Source organism: Panthera leo, chromosome B2, assembly GCF_018350215.1.
Source record: "Panthera leo isolate Ple1 chromosome B2, P.leo_Ple1_pat1.1, whole genome shotgun sequence".
Classification (NCBI taxonomy): Eukaryota; Metazoa; Chordata; class Mammalia; order Carnivora; family Felidae; genus Panthera; species Panthera leo.
The window spans coordinates 143,519,133-143,538,370 of NC_056683.1; the positions used below are offsets into that span (position 1 = coordinate 143,519,133).

The 19,238-nt window shown below is 43.4% G+C and overlaps 1 protein-coding gene across 1 annotated transcript in view; it reads left to right on the top strand.

Moving 5' to 3' along the window:
* SLC22A3 (solute carrier family 22 member 3) overlaps nt 1-19,238 on the top strand; it is a 93,126-nt gene that overhangs the window by 34,406 nt on the left and 39,482 nt on the right. Inside the window, exons 2-5 of the mRNA XM_042940229.1 lie at nt 8,732-8,835; nt 11,235-11,389; nt 13,086-13,254; nt 14,133-14,250. Of these exons, the coding sequence (XP_042796163.1) occupies nt 8,732-8,835; nt 11,235-11,389; nt 13,086-13,254; nt 14,133-14,250 (546 nt within the window). The remainder of the gene's footprint in view (nt 1-8,731; nt 8,836-11,234; nt 11,390-13,085; nt 13,255-14,132; nt 14,251-19,238) is intronic.

Below are 19,238 nucleotides of genomic sequence, written 5' to 3' on the forward strand. Positions count from 1 at the left end.
AATACACAGGTCTGCTTGGCCATCCTGAGCAGTGTCTGCCTACGCCTTCCCATGCTGTTCCCCCTGCGTGCGTCTGTGTCTCTGTTTTCTCTCCATATAAGGACACCCGTCATTGGATTAGGGCCCCGCTCTGATCCAGTATGACGTCATTCCAACTAATTACATCTGCAAAGACCCCACTTCCAAATAAGGTCACATTCTGAAGCTCCAGATGGGGAAAAACTGGGGAGGGGCCCTATTCAATCCGGTACAATATGCAGAAGTAGTGGCAAAAGTGGCAAAAGTCCACTGTCCCCCAGAAGGTGTTTACAGAGCTGAGAACCGGTGGGTTTCGACCTCAGCGGCTCACTAGACTAGATTTTGACTGGATTGGTCTGGAGGGGCCTTAGACATTTTTTTTTTCAGTTGTCCCCAGTAATTCTAATGGGCAGCCAGTGTGGAAAAGCACATTTTAAGACCACTAGTAATGCTATGGATTATTATCATTATCATTGTATCACTAATCCTAATGCAAGAGGTAGCATTTATCAGACATTTAAGATGTCTCAAGCATTGGGGGAAGTACTTTACATAGTTTATTTCGTTGGTATCATTAGTCCTGTCCTTAGCCTCGTTTTATAGATGGGGACACAGAGGGTTGAAGATGTAAAGGCCACACACCTAGCAATGGTAGACCAGACACCAGGCTGGCTGACCCCAGCCCCGCGGTTCCTCTGCCCTTAGATGTGCACACACACACCCAGAGCCTCTCATCCTCCTCCTGTCTGTGGACATTCAGTCGTTTAAAGAAATCATCAACATTTTAAGATAAGTAACAGCCTGTCTTCTCCACAAAGAAGCAGAACGGTTTGAGCTCCTAAGATTAGAGGGTGAGTCGCGACAACCAGGCATTATTACCATTGAGGTAAATTCGGTTTTGTATTTTTTCTTTACTTCACAAGCCCAGACGAAAAGCCATGTACTGAAAGAACACCTGCTCATTCTATCTCGAGGGCAACATGCTTAGCCGTACCTTAAAGCGCGGCTGTTATTAACCTTGGAGGACAGCTTAGGTGACAGCTTATATTAGCCTGTTAATCAAATTTGGTGCCTCCTCATGCCAGACCCGTGGCAGATCGCAGGTTCCCCTCCGTCTCCTGGTCTTGCTCTCATCTCCCCAGAATCGTGTTCTGTCCTGGGGCCAGGACATCTGGGCCTTTCCATTTGCGACCTTGCTGCTTCTCCCTCTGTCCTCTAGAACTTCCTCCTCCCTCTGTCCTGAATTCCCCTGATGTCTCTGGTTCCCTGAGAAAGAAACTCACTGTCCCACGTCCTGGGCCCGCCCTGGGCCCTGTTGGGTGGGACAGAAGCAGGTGGTTCCCAGCTTAGGATCTGAGCTCGGCACCCCCACATGCTGCAGGCAGAGCTGAACCTCACCGGCATTCATGGCCCCTGCCCTGGGCTGGCCATCACTCTGCTCCAGTACCCTTCCTCTCTCCCATTTTTCCTGCTAAGCCCAGCTCATTGCCGAAGGATCTGTTACATCCCACCTTCTTCTGTAACTGACTGCTCTGGGCCCACCTGCCATTTCCTCCGCTGAGGCCCTCCTGCCTCGTGGCCCATCACTCTCAGCCCTGATCTCAGTTGTTCCACAGCTGCTTCACCTACGTTGACCTTGACTCTCCAACCTAGGTACTAAGCTCCTCACAGAGGCAGGCTGAGCACGCCCCTGGAAGCTGCCTGGGTTTCTTGCAGCTGCAGTTAGTTCATTGTGATGGTTCGTACCTACCAGAAAAGCTTTCATTGTTTCATGTTAAGAGGCCCATGTAGGCCAGCAGATCACGTGAAAGAAATGTTCATTATGACTAGAATTACTTATGGTATCCTCCACCCTCATGGAGGCCCAACCCACATTTTTCTCTTTACGATTACAATAGTTTTTAATCATTCTTAGGCTCTGTTAGGGTGGCTTGGTGTTGATTAGAAACGGAAACCGCCCGGGTGCCTGGGTGGCTCAGTGGGTTAAGCACCTGACTTCGGCTCAGGTCACGATCTCATGGTACGTGGGTTTGAGTCCTGCGTCAGGCTCGGAGCCTGGAGCCTGCTTCAGATTCTTTGTCTCCCTCTCTCTCTGCCCCTCCCTCACTCATGCTCTGTCTCTCTCAAGAATAAAATATTCTCTCTCAAGAATGAAAAAGAAAAAAAGAAATGGCACCCGCCCGTGGAGGTCGACATGTAATTGGCCAGGGCTACCTTTAGCCAGGGGCACCCCATACCTGATGTCAAATCAAAGGTACGTTTGATGTTTTTGTTAACACTGATGAAGAGTTTAGTGGCCACCGATTTTGAACAAAAAGTTGATTAGGAATGGCTCAATTTAGCACTCATCCTTAGAAAACGCAAACAGTAAAGAAAGAAAGAGAGAAAGAGAAAGAAAGAAAGAAAGAAAGAAAGAAAGAAAGAAAGAAAGAAAGAACAGAAAATCGAAACACAGGCACATATGTCTGGTCACTTGACATCAGAGACTTCCCTTTCTCCCACAACAGTACAAAGAGCTAATGAGGACTCTTCCTCACGGACGTGACTGAAGTCAGATGCTGTGATGGCCTCTAACCTTGACCCTCTTACATGACAGTTTGTTCTAGAGACATCTGCAGAAAAGCCAGCAGCTGGCCATCCAGATCCACTCTCTGTGCTTAAGGAGCAGGCAGGCCCCCTCTGACTTTCTAAGTCTTTTGCATACCTGCATTATTTGTACCTAATTTGTTGCCTTTGACCTTTGTATAGTGGAGATATTCTGTTGCTCTAGTCTTAAAGGGGACTTAGAAATCAAAACTGTAACAGGTATTGAATGGTAACTCGTCCCAGCATTTTATCATTGTAGCTGAAGTTAACAGAATGTCTATTTGGATTGTAACAACGAGGAAATGCTAAGAAACATCCCTAGGTCTAGAAGCCCTTCAAAAGTATCTAATAAAGCTGGAGTTGTGCTTTCTGTGAAATGAAGCAATGTGATTCTTTCAACATTACATGAATAGTTATTTGAGTCCAAGGGGAGTAAATTCTCTTTGTGTAAAGGTGATTTTGAAGATTAGTAACTAACAGAATGGGTACACATGGATTTATGAGTATTTAAAAATAATTTTAAATGTCTTTGTGTAGACTCAAAAAATAAAAAAAAAGAAATGTCTCATTTGCTCTTGATAAATTGCCTTGGAAGAAAGACATAAACACGTGTGTCTTTGATTCAGACTTGGGTACATTTGACAAGAGGTAGGTTTTAGGTCTGTCTGGGAACTACAACAAACTTTCAGTACTTTATTTTAGGAAAAAGTCCGTGGCCTGCGAAGCTCATCAGCTTCCGTGCCTGCTGACCTCTCTTTAAACATGAAAACATATCACAGACCCAGAGCTGTTGTGGTAGCAGGCAGTGTGAGCTAAGACCTGATTAGCAAGCGCCGGGCCCAGGAGGCAGGAGGCAGGCTGCCTCCTGAATGTATGAGTTAGGGTCAAAACGTGCGTGTCCCTGCTGTGTTGGTCCCCGTACCGGAAACACAAGTGTATGTGTGCTTGTGTGCATTTCCTAACAGGTACATGATTTAATTTATTTTGTACTTTTGAAAGATAGCAGGCTCCCATCATAAAAGCAGAAACCAGGTGAGGTATCTCAAGCAGGAAGGGATTTAGTAAAAGGATTTGGATTCGAGTTGCTTTGGAAGGGCTAGAAAAGCACAGACGGGAGAGATCAGGAAGGATAGCGCCTGCAGATCCCTTGCCCTGTGTGGGGCATTACAGTGCTCACAGTGCCCGTGGGCCCAGTGCCCTTTTGCCCCGACGTGGACAGGGCATGGTTAGAAATGCTGGCTGACTTCAGCCACCAACCACTGTTGTCACTGCCACGGTTCGAGCTGGAGCTGCTGCCATATCCAGAAGCAGAAGCCCCACTACCTGCTTCCAGCCTTCTGATCTTGCACTTACCTCCCCCTTCCCCCACTGGCGGGACCAGAACTCGGAGCCTTGCTGGCAAGGTATTCTGGGAAAATGAAGTTTTCACACCTCCAGCCCCTGGGATGCAGAATAAAGCACAAAGAGCAGGCAACACGTAGCCCAGATGCATCACAGTCCTTTAGAAAATGTCATCACAGAACTTTAACCACGTAGACATTTATTTTCAATTAAAGTATGAAGAACATTTGTTTTGGGGTGCTTGGGTGACTCAGTCGGTTAAGCCTCCGATTTTGGCTCAGGTCATGATCTCACGGTTTGTGGGTTTGAGCCCCACATGGGGCTCTGTGCTGACAGCTCAGAGCCTGGAGCCTCCTTCAGATTCTGTTTCCCTCTCTCTCTGTCTCTCTCAAAAAAAAAAAATAAACATTAAAAAAAAATTTTAAGGAAAAATATTTTTTTTTAATTTTTTTTAACGTTTATTTATTTTTGAGACAGAGAGAGACAGAGCATGAACGGGGGAGGGTCAGAGAGAGGGAGACACAGAATCTGAAACAGGCTCCAGGCTCCGAGCTGTCAGCACAGAGCCCGACGCGGGGCTTGAACTCACGGACCGCGAGATCATGACCTGAGCCGAAGTCGGCCGCTTAACCGACTGAGCCACCCAGGAGCCCCTAAGGAAAAATATTTTAATACGAAATATGAAAAAACACTTTTTGATAGTTTCTCTTACGGGAGGGTGAAAAAGATCATCAGTTTTCTATTGGAGAATCTTTCGTGGATTTAAAGAATATTTGGGGAGCATTTTAGTTTGTGCAATTCAAAAGCAGCTGCACGAATTCGTTGGAAGGATAGCTCTTGCTGGGCCTTGCCGTGTCATCTGTGCAGAGCTTGCCTGCGCCCCCATCTAATCCCGGTACCTGCAGCACAGCTGGAGGAGGTGACTTCCACTCTCGGGGAACTTATATCTGACGTTGGTTGCTACTTTTCCTGAAGCACAGTGTTTTCTCTGGCAGCTAAGTTGCCTGTTTGATATGCTTTTTTCCTTTTTGCATTCTTTTCTTTGTTTTTATTTTTATTTTTTAATTAAACAGATTGTTTAAAATGTTCCTTTTATTTTTGAGAGACACCGTGTGCACACATGCACACACCGAGCAGAGGAGGGGCAGAGGGGGAGGATCCGAAGCGGGGCTTCAGGTTGTCCGCAGAGCCCCTTGTGGGCTCGAACTCACAGACCGGGAGATCATGACCTGAGCGGGAGTTGGACACTTAACCGACTGAGCCACCCAGGGGCCCCTTAAGTTTTTATTTTAATTCCCGCGTCGTTAATATACAGTGTTATATTAGTTTCAGGTGTACAGTATAATGATTGAACAATTCCATGCATCTCTCAGTGCTCATCATGACTCGTGCACTCCTTAATCCCCGTCCCTTACTTCACTCATTGCCCCACCCACCTCTCCTCTGGTACCATCAGGTGACTGTCCTCTGTAGGTAAGAGTCTGCTTCTTGGTTTCTCTCTCTCCCTCTCTCTCTCTCTCTCTGTCCTGTTTCCTAAATTCCACATGCGTGAAATCATGTAGTATTCGTCTTTCTCTGATTGACTGATTTCACTTAGCATTATACACTCTAGCTCCATCCATGTTGTTGCCCATGAAAATATTTCCTTTTTTGTGGCTGAATAATATTCCATTGTATATATACACTACATCTTCCTCATCCATTCATCTATATGTGGACACTTGGACTGCTTCCATTGTTTACCTGTTGTAAATGATGCTGCAAAACATAGGGTTGCGTGTATCCCTTTGAATTATGTTTTTGTATTTGGGAGGTAGATACCCAGTAGTGCGATTACTGGATCATAGGGTAGTTCTATTTTTAACTTGTTGAGGAACCTCCATACTGTTTTCCACAGTGGCCGCACCAGTTTGCTTTCCCATCAAAAGCGTAAGAGGGTTCCTTTTTCTCCACATCCTCGTCAACACTTGTTTCTTGTGGTTTTGATTTTAGCCCTTCTGACCAGTGTGAGGTGATATCTCATTGTAGTTTTGATTTGCATTTCCCTGATGATGATTGATGTTGAGCATCTTTTCGTGTGTCTGTTGGCCATCTGTTGTGTCTTCCTTGGAGAAATGTCTGTTCATGTCTTCTGCCAATTTTTAATTGGATTATTTGTTTTTTGGGTATTGAGCTGTATCAGTTCTTTATATATTTTGGATACTGCCCTTTATCGGATATGTGATTTGCAAATATCTTCTCCCGTTCAGTAGGTTGTCTTATAGTTTTGTTGATTGTTTCCTTCACTGTGCAGAAATTTTTATTTTGGTGAAGTCCCAATAGTTTATTTTTACTTTTGTTTCCCTTGCCCCAGGAGACCTATCTACAAAAATGTTGCTGCAGCCAACATCAGAGAAATTACTGCCTGTACTCTCTTCTAGGATTTTTAGGGCTTCAAATATCACGTTTAGGTCTTTCATCCATTTTGAATTTATTTCCGTGTGTTGTGTAAGAAAGTGGTCCATTTTCATTCTTCTGCATGCTGCTGTCCTCTAACTGCATTCTCTGCATGGTTAACTCCAGTGGGAAATTATTTCAGTTAATTGTAATCGTCTGCAAGTTTACTTATAGTCAAACTGCCGTGCCTTGAGAGACTAGTACCTGAATGGATGATAAAACTCACTTCAAGTTACCAAAATTACTATCCTCTGCATATATGGAAATCTTTTTACTTTTTAATCTCCATAAATCTCCTCAGCAACTCTGTGACATGGGCCAGCTACCAATGCTCCCATTTTCTCCCCAGCTGTGTTAAGTGACAGGTCATTAGCTGTGGAACCAAGACAAGAAGTTGGGTTCCGTAAATAAATGTGACAGTTTGCTTATGAATGTGTATTTATGAGCGATCCTCAAGCTGGGGTGGGCAAGCCATTTGGAGGTATGCAAAGCCATTCGTTCACAGGGTGGAGGGTCTGGGTACGTTGAAGGGACTCCATTGTCAGCCTCGGCTCATGCAGGTCCAGAACGGATCTGCCTGAGAGTATGCATGTGATGAGGACGCGGGTCCTTTTTCCTAAAGGTCCTTCTCCCACTTGGCTAAAGGAACCCTGCCTCTCTCCCGTCTCGCTATGATGCACTGACTTGATGTTTTAAAACCTGTGGGGACATAGGGTAGATCAATTTTTAATTTTTTGAGGAACCTCCACACTGTTTTCCAGAGCGGCTGCACCAGTTTGCATTCCCACCAATGTTTATAGCAGCACTCTCAACAATAGCCAAATTATGGAAAGAGCCTAAATGTCCATCGACTGATAAATGGATAAAGAAGTTGTGGTTTATATATATACAATGGAATACTACTTGGCAGAGAAAGAATGAAATGTGGCCTTTTGTAGCCACGTGGATGGAACCAGAGAGTGTGATGCTAAGTGAAATAAGTCATACAGAGAAAGACAGATACCTTATGTTTTCACTCTTATGGGGATCCTGAGAAACTTAACAGAAGATCATGGGGGAGGGGAAGGGGGGGGAAAAGTTAGAGAGGGAGGGGGGCAAACCATAAGAGACTCTTAAAAAGTGAGAATAAACTGAGGGTTGATGGGGGGTGGGAGGGAGAGGAAAGTGGCTGATGGGCATTGAGGAGGGCACCTGTTGGGATGTGCACTGGGTGTTGTATGGAAACCAATCTGACGATAAATTTCATATTTTAAAAACTGTGGGGAATGAAATAGTGGGACAGTTTAGGCTATTGGTTTTGGTATGAAGAAGATCATGAGGAAAGAAAGTAACTGAGCCTAATGATCTGATTCAACAACTTTTGTAAGTGTGGCGGTCTCCTTTTCTTTCCTTGCAGCAAGAGCGTAGGACTGAAAAGGACATGTTGGTTAATAGGCAAGTAAAACTAATTTTGATGATCGATTGCTCTGTGAGTCTTGGCACGTAGCTGAGAGGGAGACAGAAGAATTGAGTAACATTGCTGTAACAAAACTCTCTCAGTTCTCAATAATTTATTTATACACATATGTTTTCCTGGCATGTGTATTTATAAAAATGAAAAATGGAGCAGAATTGATGTTTAGCCATAACTGACTCTAGTAATAAACAGTGTTCTTCCACAGATGACATGAACTGGCTGGAAAACCCCAGGCTTTCTTAACATTCTTCTAGAAACAGAGAGCCGCATTTCCAACAAAATGTTACCCCTGTGCAGTAATTCTTTTTCAAGATTCCTACATTTTCTATTTGCATCTGTTGCAGTCTAGTAACTGTAATTATAACCCCATCAGAAAGGATGAAAATATTTCGAGACGTTGTCACAGGGAAAAATTTGTAATTAAATGTCAACTTATATATATAGTTTTTACACACAGAAGTATCTGTGTACCTCACGGCTGATGCAATACGCACTGACACAAAACACAATAAAATATGTTCTGCTTATAATACGAGGGTGTAGGTATGTGGGAATGAAAACAAGAACTCAAAGAGAAAAAAAGATCGACTTCAGATTGAGACCACTGAGGAACTGGTTTTTACTGGGTGATGGTGGGTGTCCGGTGTCTTCAGTATTTAGACTGTTGGAGACAGTGGGGACATCTTTGCCCGTTATTGAAACTGACCAAAAAACAAAAACAAAACAAAAAAAACCCCTTAAGTATCAATATAAAAATATGCATGTGAAACGTTTAAAAAATGTAGGGAGTGTTTGGGCAAAAATGTTTAACGATCACAGATCTAGACAGAAGACCAGATGTCTTGAGGATAAGCGTGGTCACGTGACTCCCGTGCATCTCCTTTGTCTTCCCAGTTTGACCTCGTGTGTGTCAATGCTTGGATGCTGGACCTCACACAAGCCGTCCTAAACCTGGGCTTCCTGGCCGGAGCCTTCACCTTGGGTTATGCGGCGGACAGGTAGGCACGAATATGACAGCCATTGACATGATGCATAAGTGTGGGGATGAAAATATTTTATGTTAACATTAGGAAACAATTTTTGTCAAGCTTGGGGGGGGGGGGGAATCTTATTTTCTCTACCTGTGACATTCACACTTGTTTGGTTAGACTAATTCTCTCCTTGTTGAACTACGTCTCCTTACTCCTTGAACTGTACAAATGGATGGGACCGCTCCCCGTGGATCTGAAAGCATCTTAGTGGAAACACACACCGGCAAGGCAGTAACTTCATCATGGGACAGACGGGTAGCTGGCTGGACACTGCGGACAGAGTTGATTCCCTGTGCTTCCATAACTCACTGGTTGTGGTCTGGATTAATTTAGTCATAGAGTCGGCCCCTTCCCAATATGTTTCGGTTATATTTTTTAAAAGAAATCCTTGTATTTTATTCTACAAGTTAAAAACTCTGCAAGAAAAAAAAAAAACACCACAGTTTTTCCAAAGACCTTTAAGAGAATTTTATCTATTATTTAACATTCATAAAGATATAGATTAATGGCAGACATGGTGAGTATGTATACCGAACATAGTAATTTTTCTATTCAAACATTCCTGTTTCGGACATTATTGATGTTGGTTATTATATCCATGCCTAACTATTCCTTTATCCCAATTCTAACTATGAAAATACATGCAGTAATTTAATAATTCCTTCTATACCCCTTAGGACAGGGGTGGGAAAGCTTTGGCCATTGACCGTGTCTGGCTGGATATCGCTCTGGTCACTCTAAGCCCAGCCTTGATGGGTCCCTGTGACCCAGCACACAGTGCACAGTGCTTAAGGGTACTTCTTGGAGAACTGCCCACAGCAATTAATTAGCTAATTGGAGACAATAAAATGCCCCAAATGCTTTAGCCAGTTGACAATCTGAATTTGGCCGGATCAGGACTTCAAAGTATAACCTTTGTTTTCTTTTCCTGCTCCCTCGTCTGTCTCTTATTTTTCTCCTGCGGCCCCCTGCCCCCGTCTTCTGCGTGTGAGTTTCTCCTTAATCCTTGTGTCTGATGCTCTTTCCCCGTCTTTTATCCGTGTTTTTTTCTATGGTTTCCTCTTATAGCCCTTCCCCTTCATCTTCCTTTTCTTAATCTCCCCACACATCACTTTCTCTCCTAGCTGCTATGGCTTCGAATTGAGTGATGTGTTTTCAACACGTATTTCTTCATTTTAGTTGTTACTCTTCCTGATTTAAACATTAGGTTTTGCTGCTTCTTCATGTTCTTCTCTCACGGTCAATAAACATAATCCCCAAACAAAAGAACTCAACTAAAGGAGGGGGGGCTTTTCCTACCTATGTTCCAGCAGGGGCCTGCGCACCTGTCCTCATTGATGATTCCGTGCTTTGAAGAAGAAGACAGACCCATGAACGATTCTGCCTCACCACAGGGCCAACCGTCTGTCGGCTCCTTCTCTGCTTCTGTATCGTGGAAGGAAAGGACCAGAAACAATTTAATAGGCCCCAAATCTACCAGAGGACAGTGTAGGAAGGACAGACGGTGAATTTTAAAACCGGAATAAATGAGAACTACTTCCGTCTCTGCTCCGCTGACCGAAGCAGGACACTGCATGAGTGAATTTGGTGGGAATTTCTATGGGAGAATGTTTTTGAATCAAGTCTCATAAAGGTCATTGACGACAGACTTTCACCAGCCAGTAATCTGGCACAGTTGTACTGAACCGTTTAGCATCAGAATCCCAGAGTATTGCCCACGACGGTAACCTGTGCCCTTTGCCTACGCCTTTAGTAACAGCTACGTAAACGGTGAGACTAAAATGCGAAACTTAAGAACAGCTCGCCCTGGTCGTGAACTTTAGAGTTTATAAGCAGCTTTCACATCAGCATTGCATTTGAGCCTGTACAACTTCACTGTAGAAAGGGAGGGGAGAAACAAGCAAACAAACAAAATCTGAATCTTGGTTCCCTTAAGAAATGGACCCAAGGTTGCATGGTTGGTGGATGAGTGAGCCACGACTGAAGCCCGCTCCTGGGGCTTTCTCCCTTTCTCCTTCCAACTCCACCCACAAAAATGCTAGAAAGGTATCAAACAAAGCTGGGCCACCGGGGCAACCCTATGTGACAGAGAGGGTCATCTTTTTGGAAACTGCAGTCCCCCCAAAAATGCATTCTGTGCCTTGCGTTTTGCAATGCCATTTCAGGAACACATGTCCTTACTTGCCTGGTTTTGCTGCAGAACGAAACGCAGAATTCTCAGCCATCCTGTACACGGTAGTAATAATGCAGCGTCGAAAACAAAATTTCTGTCCTGAAGCCTCTTCTAACAACACTTACCGATAGTGCTTTTCACTGTGTCGGAGAAAATGCCAAAGGTGACTTCTTGCTCTCTCTTTCTCAAAAAGGTACGGCAGGATAGTCATTTACCTAATATCCTGCTTCGGTGTTGGCGTCACCGGTGTTGTGGTGGCGTTCGCACCAAATTTCCCCGTGTTTGTGACCTTCCGCTTCCTACAAGGTGTGTTTGGAAAGGGCACGTGGATGACCTGCTACGTGATCGGTAAGACACTGCTGTGCTCCGTGTCTCTTTGACGCCAGGGTCAGGTGTCTGGGCGGTGCCGGCCGCTGAGCCTCCTCGGGCTCGCATGATGAGGCTTCGCGGCTGCCACACGAATGATCTCTGCAAATAGGAAGGTCGCCGCGGTGAGACTCTGACTCTGGCAAAATGAACTTCTCAGTTTTAGGTCCTGGCCACATACGGAATATCACAAAATACGGGGGTGAACCACGCTCTTGCAGATAACTGCTGTACTGTTGTCACAAGTTATTGTGAGATTGACGTTTATGAAAAATTTCAACAATTCTTTGAAACCTTTTTAAAGCATTCTCTGTGCATTTCTGGGATATAGTTTGAGACGACACTCCTGTGTTCTCAAATATTTCTTAATTCTATTCCTTGTGTACAAGTGGAGAGCTTTTTAACTGTGAAGGAGATAGGACCTAAAAAGGAGACGCTCATTTGTGAACCTTTGTTACTTCCGTAACCAGAAAGTTTGACCTTTCTAGAAAGAAAAACTTCCCTTTGCTGTTTGCTCCTTTTACTGAGAAAAGTCCTGGATGCTACTTGGGCTCTGTTGCCAGTGATGTCCAGACCAGTCACCTCCTCTAAGGGTCACGGTGGATTCGTGACCAGGGAGAGGCAAAAGCTTCTTTTACAGTATTGCTCTGGATCTGTAGGCTTCTAGTCCCTTCCATTACTGCTAGACAATCCTTCCCCAAGCAGTGCCCACCTTAAGGACCCTCTGAAGGTCTTTGTATGGGCCGGGAAGTTGCCTGTCGCTCGCTGGGGCAGAAGGGATAACTTTGGCATATGAAGCATTTCTAAGGAGATCCAAGTGTAGGTGAATTTTCAAAGCTGTGATCTTAGGGCACAACCAAGTAGCGTAATCCCAAGATGATCGGAATAGAATTAATGACAGATAGAAATGGATTCGTTTGGGTGGAGAAGGATGCCAGCAATAAAATTCCCCATGTGACTTTTAAAGAGATATCACCTACATGTAAAGTCTGACACTGTGGAGAGGACCATGATGTAATAGAAACTATCTTGTGATCTTGAAAAAATCATTTGTAGAGTCTAATGCTCATAAAGAATCTCCTAAAGAGACTATAATATGCACACCTTTAGAGATACCGTGATAGAAATCTAGCCAGTTTGTTTTACTTCTGTATTGATACAATAGTCATCATTTAAGCTTTCCTAAAATCAACAGATACATTTTTTTGTATAACGAGAAGAGTGCTGGGCTGTGTGTGTAAGATGAGTGTGGCCAGTGCCTGCCAATAACTGGCAGAGAAGAGAGTGAGCAGAAAACCCAGCTCCAGCAGGCATGGAAGTTTTAGTGTCCTTAAGAATGTTGTGGTGTTGGGGCACCTGGGTGGCTCAGTCGGTTAAGCGTCCGACTCCAGTCATGATCTCACAGTTTGTGAGTTCGAGCCCCACATCGGGCTCTGTGCTGACAGCTCAGAGCCTGGAGCCTGCTTGAGATTCTGTGTCTCCCTCTTCTCTCTGCCCCTCCCCCACTCATGCTGTCTCTATCTCTCATAAATAAATAAACTTTAAAAAATTAAAAAAGAAAGAGAGAATTCTGTGGTGTTCTAACAATGCCGATGGATATGACAGATGTAATGTCTCTGTGTGTTTATTTTGGAGCTCAACTCGAGCTTCCCTAACCTCTGTGTTTGTTTTCCTTCAGTAACAGAAATAGTAGGTTCAAAGCAAAGGAGAATTGTGGGGATAGTAGTCCAAATGTTCTTCACCCTTGGAATCATAATTCTCCCTGGAATTGCCTACTTTATCCCCAGTTGGCAAGGGATCCAGCTAGCCATAACGCTGCCCAGCTTTCTCTTCCTCCTTTATTACTGGTAAAGTGGTTCTGGTCATTATTGAATTTATTCTTATTCCACAGAAATGTAGAATCTGCACTTTCTAAACCAACAGGAAAATGAAAACAATTAAGGAGATTTTCTGACATCTCCAGAGTAGCCGTGGGCTTTGAGAATTTCTAGAGTGTTTGAGAATTTATAGAGAGTGGTCATTAATTGACTAATAGTTCTCATTAAAATAGATTAATAAAGTACCAAAACACAAAACTCCAGAGTATTAGTTATGTTTTGTTATTTTGTAATATTTTCACGAACACTGTAAGGTAACAAACCCTACCTGCCGATATTTCAACATGCAAATTAAATGCAACGAAATCGCTTTGCTTCCCTGTGTGTTCTATTATGCAAATTAATATTGTTCAGGAATCCTCTCAGGAATAAGAAAATGTTGAGAGCATCAGAAAATTAAGTTACCAGAAAGCTACAGGTGTATACATTTGACTCTTACTGAAGCGAATACATTTTTATCATTTCTCTAATTTAATTTTAATATATGGGGAAATCAGTTTACATACATGCCTAAGTGCCCATTGAATTCTTTTCACGTGTGTAATTTCAGTTCTTTTCATGTGTGTAATTTAGGACACTGTATTCTAGGTTAGCCTGGTCTTACAAGAACAATGTAATATTGATTGTTTTTATCATGACCAATGATCCAATTATCAAGTGAGCATTTTTTTCCCTCCATTATAAGCTTTCCAAGATAATCTATGTTTCAAAGAGCATGTTCTAAACTCTCAGAATCTCCTAAAGTTTTAACTAATTGCAAGCTCTATTTTAAGAAGGAAAGTGAGGTTGTTAATTAACTGTTAAGGTTTTGAAATTCCTAGACATACTCAACAAAGTCTTCTTGCCAGGGTGGTTCCTGAATCTCCTCGCTGGCTGATTACTCGGAAGAAAGGAGATAAAGCATTAAAAATTCTGAGGAACATTGCCAAATGCAATGGGAAGTATCTCTCACCAAATTACTCAGAGGTAATTTCATTTATTACTGGTAACAAATATTTTTCAAGTGAGTGAATTAATTTGTCTCATTATCAAACATCTGACTAAATCATTTTTAGTTTGGCTTTAAAAAAGGAAAAAAAAAACCGCCTTGGGGAGAATCACAAGGTGCATTAGAGAAGACACACTTGGAAGCTGTGACAGCATTAAGGTTGAGCCCAACTGGCCACTTAGTCCGTATTTTCATAGTTGCACCTTGTCACTTACATTATTAAACTTTACCTACCGTAGGCCCCGTACTATGAAATCATTCATTCATCTTAATTGCACAAACTAGAGATCTTTTCTTGACATTCAGTGTAGTCTAAAGATTTGTCTTTAAATTTAGTCTTGGAAATACTGTCTCTTCGAATCAGAACTTGAGCAAGAATGTAGTTTTCAACCTTTAGACTTACACATGCTGGCTGGCCTACTCCTCCCTCCTTACCTCGTTCCCTTCCTCCCTTCTTTTTCTTCTTCCTTTGTCCAGCAAAGCCTTTTGGGGTGCTTCTGTATCATTACACTAAAAGAAATGGTGGGGACTAAAGCTTATTCTTTGCTCTTTGGAAGCTTTGATATGCCTCAGATATATTTGAAGCCACACCTGAATAATTAGAGAATAATATCTAAAAAGATATGGCAATGTGGGGCGCCCGGGTGGCTCAGTCAGTTGAGCGTCTGACATCAGCTCGGGTCATGATCTCATGGTTTGTGGGTTTGAGCCCCGTGTCGGGCTCTGTGCTGACAGCTCGGAGCCTGGAGCCTGCTTTGGATTCTGTGTCTCCTTCTCTCTGGCCCTCCCCTTCTCATGCTCTGTCTCTCTCTCAGAAATAAATAAGATTTTGAAAGAAAAAGAAAAGACATGGCAATGCTTTACTACAGAGACAAAGTGAATATAGAATAACAGAAGATTTCTTATAAAGGGATGTGAGGGAAGAATTTTTGGAAGATACGTATCTTGAAGAATATTAGGTTGCTAACATTTTTTTTTTTTTGGTAGCACTCAGTTTCGATAGAACATTCTGAGAGAAAACAGGCTTCGTTGGTTTTATTATCACCTCCCCAGCCCCCCAGAACTTGGTCGGAGATATTTGGATTTCTACCTTTTTCCTTCACTCTTATGTTCGGCAACAAGCAGGAGCCTCCATGTTTACAAAGGTTTCAGTTGACCAGTTGTCACTGGATTGTGATGATGTACCTGGGCGTTTACAGATTGTACAATGTGTGGTAAAGATAAAAAGAAAAAAATCTGCTTTAACCATTAAGGTTAAAGCGATCCTGGTTCTCTGAGCAACTTTGGGCTGTGTATTCCTTTCAGGGAAAAAGTATCCAATGCCTTCACACCTTGCTCTCATCCCGTTAGCCTTGGCCTTCACAACAGGATCAAACGTATAATAATCTGCACTCATTTTTAATAGTCCAATAAGTATTTTTACTCCTCGCTCAGCAGTATACTGAAGACACTGCACACGTAGTCCTGGCGTTAAGCATTTGTCAGATCTACATCAAGGTTTTAAAAAAATAGAAAAAAAAAAAAGAAAGAAAGAAAGAAAGAAACCAGTGTGTTCTGATGGCTTCCAGAAGAAGGCACCACTTGACGAGGCACGTGATGTGTTATTGTGAGTACCGCTAAGAGGCCCCAGCTACTTCTGCACATCCTCGGGGGACCAGTTCAACGCTGCGCCCATAGACCCACTGACCCACTTCTAATTCACAAACACTGTAGAGACATTTCCCCGGGGAAGTAGTCCAATGCTCTACATGGTTGTGCTTGTGGAAGGATCGTGAATGATGGATCCAGTGGCTTCCAAAACATGTTAACTCTGGCTTTAAGCAGTGAGATGATCTCCATTTGAAAGTCAGGTTCGAAGCCAGACATGAATTTCTCTCGGAGTTTAGTGCCCCAGCCACCACTGTCTGATGATTACATATTGTGATTGGCTCATAAGCCTCTTCGGTCTTTTATCTATAGGTTCCTGTTCTTTTCTTTTCCTTGCAACCTTGGGAATAAAGAATGCTAGGGGTTTTTTTTGTTTTTTTTTTCTTTCTTCCTCTTTTTTTTTTTTTTTTTTTTTGTTTCTGTAGACTTTTCTGCAGTCTAAATTTTGTTGATTACATCCTTAGGATCCTTTAATATGGCCCTCTGTCTCTTGTGTTCCCTATCAGTTGGTAGGTAGATCTAGAGCTTAATTAAGTTTGGGTTTGATACTTTTGGCAATCCTACTTCGTAAGTGGTTTAGTACATTTCCATTAAGAGATAGCTCGTGTCTGCCTGTTTCTCCTTTTGTGATGTTTTGTGATTGTCGTTGCCTGGATTTATGAATTTATCAGAGGTCGCAAGTGACAGTATTCCCATGTTATCGTTATTATTTCATTTATTGCTGGAATACTTACATAAAGACTAACTTCACCCATCAATCATTTGGTGACTCTGAGATACAGGTCTTACAGGAAAGGCAGGAAACATGTGTAATTCTTTCTTTTCAAAATAACAAGTCGGTTCACTGCATTCTGCAAAAGTTATCAGTGAATTGTGTGTTGTGGGGTTTTTAAAAAAAAATTTTTAAGCCTCATTATTAACATCTGGGTTTTAACCTACTATGAGTCAGCCCTTCTCAGTTATTGTCATTATCCTGATTTGTGCTTAGATTGCCCCATCTTTGGACAGACAAGGCTCATCTTTGTTGGTTCCGGGCTCCCTCTGCCATATCCTAGGAGTCTCAGAATGCCGCTTTGCTCATTAGCACGGTGACATTTTCCCAGGCTCATCTTGTGGTCTCTGGTCTCACTCTTGGAATCACCCACTTCTCAAAGGGTGCTTTGAGGTTTGAAACAAATGTCTTCAAACTGAACCTATCCATCCCCAACCTTTTAAAATTGTACAACGTAAGTAGAAAAGCAAAGTATTGTCTTCAAGAAGAGAAGGAATTGACATTTCAGTTTAAAACCCCTTGCTAATAGAGGAATTCAGTCAAATTATAGACCAAACCACAATTTTCTGTTTCAGAGATGTTAATGTTCCCACAAAGCATAACCATGTGCAAGATACAGTTTATAATACTCAGAAATACTGGCCAGTGGTGGAATTGCACTCAAGTGCATTGGCTTGAGCCCCAATGCCAAAAGCAAAGCAGGATCCTGTTGTGGTTTCTGTGTAACCCTGTCAATTTCTCATGTTCTAGTGACTCAGATAACTAATTGCCCATGTCAATGTCCGGGTCATCTTGAAACCTGATGTTTACATAGTCACTTCAAACCTTCTGTGTCCTTTTGCTGCCTTAACTGGTATCCCTGCTCCCTGGATATAATCTCAAGGACGCCCCCATGGCCCAGGATCATAGCATTTTCTCTTTCCACAGAACCTTTTTGTCCGTAAATCCCGACTTTAGGAAGAAGTTATTATCACGTAAATTACCGCATCCTCCAAGACCTCTCCAATCCCCACCTCATCCTAAGGGTGCACATCATTGATTGCAGTGAAGCTAGAATCAACTAGAAAGGATCTGCTTGACGCACATTGTCCGCAGGAGGACTGGCAGCTATGCTGTCTTCCTCAGCCACCCCCAAACCCCAGCCCATGCCATCGCTGGCACCAAAGATCCTGGTCTGTTTTATGGGGATCAAAAGACCTACCTTAAAACAATGCTCTGTATCACAGAAGAGATCCTGAAATTCACCACAAACTAGGATTACACTAACCGCCTGGGCTTTATAAATTTTTTTTTTAACGTTTATTTATTTTTGAGACAGAGAGAGACAGAGCATGAATGGGGGAGGGTCAGAGAGAGGGAGACACAGAATCTGAAACAGGCTCTGGGCTCTGAGCTGTCAGCACAGGGGCCCGATGTGGGGCTCGAACTCACGGACCGCGAGATCGTGACCTGAGCCGAAGTCGGCGCTCAACCGACTGAGCCACCCAGGCGCCCAACCCTGGGCTTTATAAATGGAAGGGGGATATGGGAAGAAATAGGTAGGGTGGATTGAATTCCAGCATTCAACCAGGTGGGTTATTCTAAGGTCTGGCTGTATAATAAACCATCACAGTTATATTTCACATGGATGTTACTCATCTCATGGGCCAATAAACTCTGGCTCTCTGTCTCACTGGTCCCTAGGCTTCCATTTGCCAGAATTCCCAGCTGGCTTCTGACTTTGTTAAAGCCACAGCTGGAAGGTAGAAATACAGGTGATGAGAACATCAGGCTCTCTGGATATATGAACAGTGTAGTTATTATTTACTGAAAAGAAAAGTCCAAAAATATAAACCCAATGCAGATGAGGCAGGTGGGTGGAACTTCTAGGAAGCTGAAGCAATGTAGAAAACAGAAATCAAAGACCCCCGTAGAGGGTCAGCGGAGGGGCTGAGTGTGGAACACGAGGCACTTAGCCAATGCAGGAGGACAGTTGGCTTAGACACTTACGTGGGTGCCTTTGCACTGTTTAAGGCACACTTGAAGAAATTAAAACCAAATTCTTGGCAAGACCACAGTAGGTATAGCCCAGGCACAGCAATGGCACAACAGCGTCTCCTAATGTCATTCGGGGCATCCACAGCCATCCTCTGACCCGGGGAGCATGTCGGTGATAGAACTGTTTCCTGCCCTGGCCACGCCGGGCAGACTTCTTACACGTTGCGGTTAAATTTGGCATCAGTCTGACGTTACTTCTGACCTGTCACTTGGAGTGTGTTGTTTCTTGCCTCACGCCTAGTAAGTTACCAGTCGATCCGACTTTCCATTCTCGTACGGTAGACACGCACCAGTACTGCGTGTGTGATTGAACGAGGCATCGAATGGCGATGCTGGTCTGAAGAGATGGCCATTGCCCTAAAAACTGAATGTGTGTCAATACAGCTGAGAAAGCGAGCAAGGATTTAAGTGGGCTCAGGCTTAGGGAGTAGTAGACTTGGTCTGTTGGTACGTAGTGGAGAGCTGGGCTTGTTGCTTAGTGGCCTTTTCTCATCACGAGGCGGTACTACT